This window comes from Gobius niger, assembly GCF_951799975.1.
Source record: "Gobius niger genome assembly, chromosome: 20".
NCBI lineage: Eukaryota > Metazoa > Chordata > Actinopteri > Gobiiformes > Gobiidae > Gobius > Gobius niger.
The window spans coordinates 22,576,825-22,588,162 of record NC_136871.1 but is presented as its reverse complement, the minus strand read 5'-3'; the positions used below and the strand labels follow the sequence as shown (position 1 = coordinate 22,588,162).

The window sequence follows — 11,338 nt, the reverse complement described above, 5'->3', positions numbered from 1 at the left end:
AAAACACATGAATTGGATGGATTGTGATATGTGGACTGACTCCAAAACTGAGTTTTTGTTCACGATATCGAGTGGATTGTAGTATGATGATCAAACAAGTCCCTTGGTTTGGGCTGCATCTCTGTAATGACCTGAGCCCTTCATAGTCTTTTAGGGCTCAGGTGTGGTCTAAACAGACCTCCTCAGCTAACATGTTGCTTTGATGATGAAGACCAAAGCAGTCAACAACAAAAAGCAGAATTTAGCGCTCATTTCCTTTCACCTTTTTCCTTTAACTTACCTGTATTTCCTACAATGATTTTACCAGGAGCCTGAACAGGCCCAGCTGTTTTTGAAAGGGTTTGTGTGTGAAAACGGCATGAATGACTGAATGCCTGGCTGACTGAATGACAATGATGCGGTTTACTGCCTCTTTATGTACTGTAAAAACTCATTTATGTAAATGATGTTTTTGTCTTTATGCTACGATAGCCTTGAATTCACAACAGCATTTTCTTTTCTTTTTTTTAAAGTAATTTATTTACTTGTATACAGGGGCGGACTGGGACTAAAAAATGGCCCTGGACTCAAGTTAGTGTAAACACACACGTCCACAAAGACATATTTTGACATCAATGTATAATAGGCATAATTTTTTTTTTGCGCAATTGCTGTTTCACCAATGAACAATAGAGCTGTTAAACAAATAGAATAGAGATTTTTTTTTTTTTTTTTTTTTTTGCTGCTTCCCTGTGCAATTGCAAGGCCGGATAGCAGCACCCCCTTACATGCTGATGGCCCTCAAGCCAGCAGCCCTTCTGTGCTCCTCCAGAATGGACCTATGGCCAGTCCACCCCTGCTTGTATAAAGTCTTCCATTTCTTCCATCTCTGTGACGAACGTGTAGTAGACACAAATGACCAAAAGAGGGCACTAGACTCCATCAAAATGTAACATGATCGAAATGCTGGGCCTAATAGTTTTGTTATTTTCCCTGCCATTCATTCATTTCTTTTTATTCTTTTTTTAAGGAAGAATTTCAAAACTAGTAATGTTTAAACAACCGTGATTTACCTTTAACCACAAAAGGGACAAGAAAACATTACCAGGCGAAGGCCATCGGTCGAGTTGCCAACAGTTGCCAAAATAATCATAATACCAAGAATAGGCTACCGTAAGAAAGGTCCCCACCCCCCCACAGCCCCCCCGCCCCCCTCTCTTCTCGACTGGCACCAGTGCTGCTTCAACCCTCTCATCCGCGGCATCGCATCTGACCAAACACCTGCAGTCTCCAAAAACGCTGAGGATTTGTCTCCGATCCACATTTTAAATGTGTATGGTCATATTTGCTCCGGTAAGTGCATTGTTTACGATTTATTTTTTGTAATTGGATGTTATCAAAACTGCTTAATATTTTCTTAATATCAAAAAATAAACAAAAAATATAGCTTTTTCGGCTTGTGTCACGTGGTGGAGTTTTGACCCCAAAAAAAAAACTTTATAATTGGATTTTCTAATTGGATTTGATTTCGTGTGGACTATAGAGACTGGTGACTTGGACAGCTGGGACACCCTCCAGAGCACAGTTAGCTCCTCTGCCTCTACCTTTAAATTATTCACGTTTTGTATTGGCCTATTTACATCACACAGCCTATAATTCTGTACTATCAGTGTGGCCAATTGAAAATGCAGCAAAAAGTTATTGATTTCATTTTTATCTATCTCATTTATTGTTGCCTTTAAGTAACATTGTAAGTAGAGTTTATTTACATCACATAACATGCCTAAGCTAACACCACCATTAACTTCAATCAATCACTCAATCAGATTATTATTGATTATTTATACAGCACTTTACAGCAACACTATAACTGAGGGGCTTCACAGAAAACGAAATGATTACATCCAACTTGAACTACACAACAACACAATTATTAGATCTATTTATTCAGGCCTATAGCACGAAGAAATCTAGAGCTTATACGAATGGTTTGAACTGGGGGGGAAGTGAATGAAGTTAAGCATGTTTTATGTATGGTGACGCACTCATCATGCTTCTTTCATGTTGTGTAGATTTTTGCAGTGTGCGCATTTGCAACATGCGGAGGTTACTATGGTCATCTCCAGGTTAAAGTGGACTGTGCTGAGCGAAGACCGAGCAATCGCACCATCAACATTGACTTCAGCTATCCATTCAGGTGCCTGAACGCAAAACCTTTCTCATTTCATCATGTTTGTATTTGGAGACTTTGGGGGAAATATTTTCCATCCCTCTTCAGTCAGTTTCTCAGGGCAGCATGTCAGGTGCAGTGGGCAACTGGAGTGCAGCACCCTGGGAGAGTAGCTGGAGGGGTAGGTAACTGTGCATGTTTTGGGTTAGGAGAGAAACCGGAGCACCCAAAGAAAACCTACTCAGGCACAGGGAGAACATGCAAACTCCATTCTCCCCACCTGGACCTTCTTACTGTGAGACGAGAGTGTGGACTGTGCTGCCGTATACAGGTTAAACAAGAACTTTTTCCTTTCGCTAATATTAGCTTGAATCTCATGAATAAAATTATGTGAGAGGCGTTAAGTTCAAAGAAAGTAAACATCAAAAACAAATTATTGTGTTAAGAAAAAAAGATGTAGGCTTCCGACAAGAGCGGCTTAATGACTAACGAGAAAATCTCCATTGCTGAGAGTCTCCGCTGTGTAATGATGCAATGAGACATTTTCTACTAAGGGATTTTATATTGGGGTGACCTCCTGTTCGGCGGCACAGCTTCCTGATTTTAAATTGGGCAATCTTCAAAGGCTGTGGCGTCTCTGATGTGTGATCATGTGACCATGCATATTAATTCCCAGGGTCCTGCTTGCACACTTGCATTCAGAAAGAGAAAAATAATTAAGGAACATCACCACTAGGTCAGTTTCAGTAGGGTTAATGCATCAGTGTGGGCGGCCCCTTGCCTGTGTTTAACCCCCCTCAGTAAGATATATTTCAGTTTCCATACATAAGTTTGCCTCTATTTTTTCGCCAATATTTGATGCAACACACTTTCTCCTCCAGACTACAGCAGGTGCATTTCAGAGCTCCCCTGTGTGAAGCTAGGAGACATGAGGTCTACTTCCTGGACGGCGATATGTCTCTGACAGCCCAGTTCTTCGTAATGGTTGGAGTATTTGCCTTTCTCTATTCACTCTTGGCAACTGTGGTGTACGTGTTCTACCAGAACACTTACGTGAGGAACAACAGAGGGCCACTTGTGGTTAGTCTATACATTTTTTCTTCTTTTGGTGATTCCCTTTAGGTGTTACATGGAGTACTAGTTAACCTTACACACCCTCTCTCCTTCCACCAGACAAAATTCATGACCTCTTTCATCATATTGCAAACATATTAAAGCCACACTGCGGACCACAAAAGTTGCTGAGTCATAAGTGCTTGACTAAATTGGTGTACAACATAACCGAATATGTCAGCGATAGCAAACATACTCATAATGATTGACTTTTTTGCAGTGTATTATCAGTATGAAGCATTTGGAAGAGGACCTAATATACTGTATTTATATGCAGTGTTTCCAGGTGTCCTTGAAGGCTGGAAATCAAGTTGGTGCTGTCAAATGTTCAATGAGAGAACAAATTATGTTATAAATCAATGAGAGAACAACATAAGAACCACAGAGGCTCAACTGCTGAGCAGGAGCCGGTTCACACTAAGCGTGTGGGCAACAGAAGACTAACTAAAGGCTTAGGTGCACAACAAATGTAAAAGTGTTGTAATGCATACATTTACTTCTAAATAGAATATGTTTTTTTTTTCATCTGTCTAACTTGGAAGCCAGAGATAAATTAACTTCAAATTACCTGCACGCCGCGAGCACACTCAAAGGATTGTCACATGACTTGAGCCACAAGATACTGTATATCTGACCTCATCCAAATTTACCAACACTCATGTCCAAGGGCCAGCTCCAGTTTTTGGTTCCTAAGACAAGTTTTAAAATACCAAGGCCTGGGGGACCTGGTCTCTTCTGTGGTCAAGCTCTGTAACACTCCACTGCCCTCCCAAAGTGAAGGGTTTTATTTAGACCCACTTTAATTCTTTGGGTTGTTGTGTGGTCTGTGTCTTCACTTTATTCTTTTATCATTAAACAATCTTGCCTCCTCTTAATCTGGCCAATATGATCATTAATCTAATCTTGCCCTTTCAACCCATCACTCCCAATGGGGGATGATTTACAAATGTAAATTAGTTTTATTTGTAGATGTAAATCTAATTGTCATTGTTTATTTTTTGCAGGATTTCGTGGTGACAGTGGTCTTCTCCTTCATGTGGTTGGTGTGCACGTGTTGTTGGGCCAAAGCACTGTCGGACCTCAAAAGTGCGACAAATCCGTCCCAGGTCTTACGGCTGATCTCGGCCTGCAGAGCTCCAGAAAACAAGTGTACCATAACACAGGAGCCACGCTGGTCCCGCCTCAACACCTCTGTGGTAAATATAAACCTTCACCTTTAAGGCTCCCTCGACTGATATTGGCATGAAACCCAGAGTGATGACTTCATGACTCCCACAATTAAACTAATATTTCTAGTTCTTTGGCAGTGATTTTGGGGATATTTTTGGAGCTACTGGAACCATCCTTCACAGACTTTACAGGCTTTTGTGATATCGTGAATTATTTCTCTCTCTTCCTGCCCTCAATGGTGGCAAGCTACTTATTAATCCACAGCTACCATGGCATCGACAGTTGGAAAGGGTCACGGTCAATAGGCAAAAGTACAGGAAGTGGTCAAAGATGAGCGTGGAACTGCCAGGTTTAAGTGCTCCAAAAAGAGAGCTTTGTTCATTCAGTATTTCTTATGTGTGGCAATATTGGTATTGTCTATTAGTGTCTGTCATTCTTCCTTTGCGTAGAATATCTGCGAAGTAAATAATAAATAATATACTATAAAATGGATATAAAGCAAGATAAGTACTAAAGCTGTACTGTGCTTTTCTCAGTCTCTGATGGAGAGGGTTTGTGAGGACATTGTGATTAGTGTCATAAAAGGTAACAGACAAATTAATGTGCAAATCTCCGCCCTCTACATTAATTTAGTTTGGTGACCTTGGGTGAATAACTACCTTTGTGCTTCTGAGGCAGTTCGGGAAAAAAAAGAAATAACACAGGGATGAAACTGTACAATATAATTACCACTAGGTCATTTAGTGACAAATGCATTTGTGAGCCCATCCACAGCCCGTACTTGGAAGCCAATTCGTTTTTCAGAATATGTAGATTTCCAATATTGTTTCATATTATCAATGTTTTAAAGTATAACTATACCCCTTGTGTGTGTGCGCAGGTATTTGGTTTTGTGAACCTGGTCCTGTGGGCTGGAAACATTTGGTTTGTGTTCAAAGAGACAGGCTGGTACAAGAGCGGTCAGAGATACCCGACCAGGAGTGCTTCTGGGAAACGAGCCAGTGAGATGCGGCAGAGGCTGTACAGCGAGAGCAGCTTTGATCAGCCGGACGACTTTGGACCACAACCTTTGAGACAAGACAGTTTCAACCAGGTCCGACTTGACCCATTCAGTCAGGCCAGAGAGCTGCAGAGGCAGAGCAGCATGCACCAGGCTCCTGTGGGCCTCAGCCTGCCTCAGACAATTGTGAGCAAACCCCAAGAGAGAGACAATACGGTCAGGACAAAAGGGCCAGTCATATTTGTCAATGAGATATGAACAGGCCACACATAACAACGTCAGGTGTTTTCTAGAAACAGTGTTGAACAAGTATAGATTGGGAAAGTGGTTTCTGATAATTGGTGAAAGTACTTGGTGAAATTTTAAGTATTGCATTGTTGATGATGTTTCACCACAATTGATTGAGACTGTTTGTGCATTGATGTTGTTCACAAAGCTACACAAGACACACCTCTTCAGTGGTTACAATGATTTAGGAAGCTTAAAAAGGGAAAGTCAAATAAATGAGCATTGAGGCATAAAGGCAAGAGAGCAATCAAGGGAAGAAAAAGGATTAAATTGATTATAACTAGTAATTCCCTGAAGTAATATAATATAGTAAATGCAAATAGTCATTGCGTCTGTGAAATAATCACATTCAATTCTGTGTGCCATCTTAGACATTTCTGTCTGAGATGGCGTGAAAGGCCAACGGGATAATCCTGGATCCTGTCTAAGCCAGTTAACTCAATACCAGCTCAGACACTAATCACTTGAACTTGGTTGAAAGACTTGTTGCGTGTTTGGTGACTCCCGAGCTGTGTCCAAGTTTCGACTTAATACTGAAGGATGTAAAATAATCATTAAGGTGTTTAAAATGTTTGCTTCATGATATGTGCACGTGCTGGTTAATATTTATAATGTATTATTCAAGAATTATAAGAACATGTTTGGATTAGTTTGTTTTTTGGTTTTGTGTTAATAAACTGCTTTTGATTCATCAAAATGTATTTCAATCACTATTGCTAGCAGTTGATTTAACAATTATTGTATGAGCAGATAGTCATGTCTCGCTCTATGCAATTCAAATTTACTTTAGAAAAATCAAGTACTGGTATTTCAGAGTAAATTAGCCTAAAACACACCAGTTTGCTGCTGCCCTACATACCAGCGTTCTTTAAGTAAGTTTAAGCCCTCTTATAGGCACTCTCTTATCTAAAGGGCAACAAGACCTAAAAGGCGATGCAGAGAATCTAAGCACATGCAGGTGTTCATGCCAGTGCTTTGAAGCTAATTACAGTGGATGAGCACAGAGCATGGCAATTAGGTCAGGCTATCAGCAGGAAATAAAGGGTTACATCAGTGGGCCGCCTATCAGCTGCTAAAGAAGGCCACACTTCCCAATAATTATTACTTAAGGCTCCAGCATGTACTTATGTGTAAAACTGACAGGAAGACTTGTGGGTGTTACTTGTTGAGGAACACATGTAGAATTACTGAAATTCATGAAAGCGACGTATGAATAAACTGTGATTCGGACAAGATCTTTATTGTTTGTTATGCTTCATTTCCTCCTCAAATAAAAAAAGTAGTACAGCCCAGGTAGAAGCAGACTTGCAGACGTTAAGTCAGCCAGCTTACAGGTGGTGAAACAAACAAACAAAGGTACACATGAGGACACTGTAAGTCTATGCTGTATTCCTCAACACACAATGGTATGGAGACCGCCAAGGGACATTACGAGATTTTTTTTCGCAAAGTATTGCAACATAATGCAATAGTTTTGCAATTAAACACAATAATTATTGTGATGGGCGGCACGGTAGCGCAGCGGTTAGTGCTCTCGCTCTTATTTTCTACAGTCTATGCTCTCGCTTCACAGCTAGAAGGTTCGATTCCCACCTGCACGGGGCCTTTCTGTGTGGAGTTTGCATGTTCTCCCCGTGTCTGCGTAGGTTTCCTCCGGGCACTCCGGTTTCCCCTACCACTAAAAACATGCACAATAGGCCAGGATGAATGATGTGTGTGAGTGAATGTATGGTGGTGGTCAGAGGGTCCGTTGGCGCTGACGTGTGTAGTTGCGAAAGCGCTTCTGGGGAAACTGAAGCTACAAATGTAGCTTTCCACCACCCAGTATGGAGTGAATGTACAATTGTCTCATGCAAAGCGCTTTGTGACCATGTCTGTGAAAGGTGCTATATAAATAAAGATCTTCTTCTTCTTCTGATATAACGCAATAATAATAATTGCGCTATATCGCAATAATAATTGCGCTATAAAACACAATTGTTGCTAAATAACGCAAACATATTGGTGTAGGGAACGAGGCTGCCTACAGTAGTATCTTCGGCGTATAGACTCCACTATCATCCTCCACAAACAATGGAGCATGAATGGGGGTAGTTAATTGACCTTTATTTCGAATTGTGTTTAAAGTACAAAGAATCAAGATTAGTGCTGGTCAACAGACATGGTATTAATGTAGCCTAAGTGAAAGACCTCTTACTACGTTGAAGCTGCACTAGGTCTTGGAGGGTGTTGTTGTTACAGGATTTCAGATTAGCACAGTCTTAGTGCAGAGCTCCAGATTAGCATAGTATAGTGATTCATATTGGCCAGTACTAATCTTGATTCTTTGTATTTTAAACCCAATTCGAAAAAAAGGTGCTTTGGATAAATCAATGAATATGGTGCTTGTTTTCTCATTTGAATTGAATGAAGGGAATATGTCATTTGAAAATTTTACAAGAGCGCTTGTTGTGGAAAAGTTTAGTTTAAAACGCGGGGTTGTACATGGGTCGTCCAAGACATATGAGGCCATTTTTAAGAATTTAACCTCCAATTCATCTTGGCCAGTTCTAGGTTCTGACTAAAGCTGTCAATTATCTGCTGAACCTCGAGTGGAGTAACATTGTTAAAGAAAAAAGACTTCTCCACAGAAGAAGTATAAAAAGACAAATCAGAATGTGATGCCGATCATTTGGAGCAACAATTCCAAAAATAATCGCTAAAGACATTAGCCATTTGTTGTTGCACACATGTTTCTCGCTTTTTGTAATTTTCATGATCGCACGAGTCAGATGACGATATTTTTCCCTGGCCCTTTTGATAGATAAGGTGTTTCCAAGTTTTTTTTAGGTACATTAAGATATCATCATAATAATGTTCTTGTTTGTCATAGAGATGACCACAAAACCAGTATAATGAAAAGACACACAGCATGTTTCTTTTTCAATGCATGATAATTTATCTAATCATCTTGATTTTTTTTGGATTTTTTTTCATTGAATGTACATAAAAATCATAGCACTGGTATTCCAGCACTACACATGCGCTTCACATAAGTACATGCACACAGCTCTGGTGATCACACATCCACAGTGTGACGGGAGCGTCAGGAGTGTCTGTGTCGTCATCAAAGCTGTACCTTGGAGTTGAGGCTCCTTCACACATACTTAGTCTCATTTTCTCTGCACATACACATATTTACACAAATAAACACATGAGTCCTGTGTGTTGTCCACTCTCCAATTCCAAAACCCATTTTCCATTTGGCAACAGACTTTCCTGGGATCTGTTTCAATCTGGAAGCCGTTATTAAAGTGTCCAAAGGTTTGATGTTGTGAGGATGTTTAAGAGACAGAGGACACTTCTGTCTTGCTGGCAGACACTGAGGTCTCATCATCCACCATGCCTCCCATTCCAACTGCTCCAAGCATGCAGTTACGGAACTGAAATTAGGTGGAAAAAGAGAGTGCAGATTGTAATTCATGATAACATAACACAAGAAAAAGGTAAAGTTACTGGAATGGAACAAAATACACACCTGCTTGTTCATGAGCACATAGATGACAGGGTTGTACAGGGCTGAGCTCTTAGCAAAGAAGGCAGGGATAGCTGCAGTCATGGCTGTGAATGCTGCTCCCTTATTCATGAAGATCCATCCAGCAAAGGTGGCATAAGGTGTCCAAGCCACCAGGAAGCCAAAGACCATCAGGACGCACATGCGGGTGACTTCCTTCTCTGCTTTCTGAGTGGAAGCTGAGTCCTGCTGCTGGGCAGCTGCCTAAAGTTCAACATAAAAAGGCTTTAGCAACTTTCTATGACTATTGTTTGAAGTAATAGATTACTGAAATTTTACTTAATAGTTTAAAATATTTCACTTACTGCTTTGACAGTGAGCACAAGGCTTCCATAGGTGAAGAAGATGACGAAGACAGGAACGAAGAAGTGGACAACAAACATGTAAATTACATAGGACTCGTTGTTGAAGCCTGGGGCCAGAGTGTAGTAGTCAGGTCCGCACGAGCACTGCATGCCCTCTGGGAGGTATCTATGTCATGAAAAAATATTACAGTCAGATTTTTTCTTTTTATAATTTAAGCTTTGAGAATAAGTCTGCTTGTACCTGGACCATCCAAAGAGAGGAGGAGCAGCACAAGCAAGAGCCATGATCCAAGTGAAGGCAACTCCAGCACCAGCGTGACCTGCACCAAACTTGAAGCTCCCCATGGGTTTGCACACAACGATGTATCTCTCAACAGCCAACACAACCAGAGACCAGAGGGCAACTTCACCTGATCAGAGAAAGACAAGAAGAGTAAGTCTTTGAAACAAATTCACTGAACATTAATGTAGCATTTTTTGCCTTCTTCATCTGTAAACATACCTCCCAGTGTAGCCATGAAGCCTTCAATTGCGCAGAAAGTCGCGCCCAGGATGAAGTAGCCACTTATAGCAGAGGTGATAGTGATGGTGAAGCCAAAACCGCACATGATGAGACCAGCAACTGCAAGGTTGACCAGAATGAAGTTCAGGGGCTGCCGCAGCTTCTTGTTCTGGAAAGTGACCAGCAGGGTCAGGCCGTTGATTGGTGTCCCAGTGCAGATGAGGAAGAACATGTAGAATGCCAGCAGTTTGAACATTATAGGATCTGCTAAATAATACTGTTGGGCTTCAAAAGGACTCCTAACAATCCCTGTCCTGTTGGACATGGGGATGTAGAAGTTCTTTCCCTCTGTGCCATTTGGCTCAAAGCCTCCGTCCCAGCCCATATCGAGATGTCTAAGTCAGCTACAGTCCGCAGCGATCTGAAACTAGAGGTGTCAGTAAGTCCTCACAGCACAGGCTGTGGTGTGTGTCGTTATATACTCTCTTACTTTTATCCTTAAATTGTTAGATAAATAGATAAGTGGATTGGCTCAGTGGAAATGGACGGCTCACGTAAGACTAATCGACTTTAGGTGACCTACTCTTAGGCAGGACAGAGAGTGAGCAAATTGGCTAACTACAGAAGATTGATAATTTCAAAGCTAAAGCCTCTAGCCTAGCTGGCCAGCCACTACTTTCTGTTCAAAAGCAGGAGCATCTGAAATACTCATAATATTATGGCATCCAATTACAGTTTATTTGTAATATGTTTCTCAAATGCAGAGTATCATCCCTGTATCTCCACATCATGCAGGGCCCACTCACCTCTGATGAACAGTATTGATGCTTCGCTCTCTCTTATCTGTATAATCTATTTCATTTTTTTAAACCACCAGGCTTGTATTGGTACATTATGTCTTGCTTCGGTTGGTCAACCCACTTTTCAATCACGCCGAGGGTAGAGATCTCAAACTTCTTTGAATTAAATAGGAAAGACAGTTTGGCTTCAATCTCATGAATACAGCCATTGAACTGAACTAATGCACTAGCATTCATACTGCATAGGGGAAATGTTTAAAGTCATTGTTTGGATATGTTCATACTTGGTTTTAGACATATATATGACCATTTAAAGAATGGCCTAATTTCACTCTCTGACAGGATGATAAGTTTGAGAATTCAAAACAAGTTAATGTTCTTTATTGTAAACAAAGCAACGTTCAATTTGTTATCAGAAAACCAACATATGTGCAGTGCAACCAAAAGAGGGACAGGTG

General features: G+C 40.9%; 2 protein-coding genes across 2 annotated transcripts; one reads left to right on the top strand and one right to left on the bottom strand.

Moving 5' to 3' along the window:
* The first annotated feature begins 1,202 nt into the window (after window positions 1-1,202).
* On the top strand, window positions 1,203-6,329 carry LOC306979687 (synaptoporin-like). Its single transcript, XM_079578771.1, has 5 exons — window positions 1,203-1,332; window positions 2,052-2,176; window positions 3,031-3,229; window positions 4,267-4,458; window positions 5,313-6,329. Exons 1-5 carry the CDS (start codon window positions 1,309-1,311, stop codon window positions 5,688-5,690), a joined length of 918 nt encoding a protein of 305 aa, XP_079434897.1. The 5' UTR covers window positions 1,203-1,308; the 3' UTR covers window positions 5,691-6,329.
* Window positions 6,330-8,706: 2,377 nt separating this feature from the next.
* LOC306979660 (green-sensitive opsin-like) lies at window positions 8,707-10,618 on the bottom strand. Its single transcript, XM_079578698.1, has 5 exons — window positions 10,081-10,618; window positions 9,820-9,988; window positions 9,579-9,744; window positions 9,238-9,477; window positions 8,707-9,142 (listed from the first exon to the last, which is right to left on the bottom strand). The coding sequence occupies exons 1-5, from the start codon at window positions 10,463-10,465 to the stop codon at window positions 9,044-9,046; spliced, it is 1,059 nt and encodes a 352-aa protein (XP_079434824.1). The 5' UTR covers window positions 10,466-10,618; the 3' UTR covers window positions 8,707-9,043.
* Window positions 10,619-11,338: the final 720 nt, after the last annotated feature.

What these genes read in the sequence shown, in the direction of transcription:
- LOC306979687 (XM_079578771.1), top strand. Translation starts at nt 1,309, where the DNA reads ATGTGTATGGTCATATTTGCTCCG. An exon ending in ACAACAGAGGGCCACTTGTG is followed by an intron (nt 3,230 to 4,266) that starts GTTAGTCTATAC and finishes TATTTTTTGCAG; the next exon opens with GATTTCGTGGTGACAGTGGT. An exon ending in CCCGCCTCAACACCTCTGTG is followed by an intron (nt 4,459 to 5,312) that starts GTAAATATAAAC and finishes GTGTGTGCGCAG; the next exon opens with GTATTTGGTTTTGTGAACCT.
- LOC306979660 (XM_079578698.1), bottom strand. Translation starts at nt 10,465, where the DNA reads ATGGGCTGGGACGGAGGCTTTGAGCCAAATGGCACAGAGGGAAAGAAC. An exon ending in CCTCTCTTTGGATGGTCCAG is followed by an intron (nt 9,745 to 9,819) that starts GTACAAGCAGAC and finishes TTCATGACATAG; the next exon opens with ATACCTCCCAGAGGGCATGC. An exon ending in TTGTGCTCACTGTCAAAGCA is followed by an intron (nt 9,478 to 9,578) that starts GTAAGTGAAATA and finishes GTTGAACTTTAG; the next exon opens with GCAGCTGCCCAGCAGCAGGA.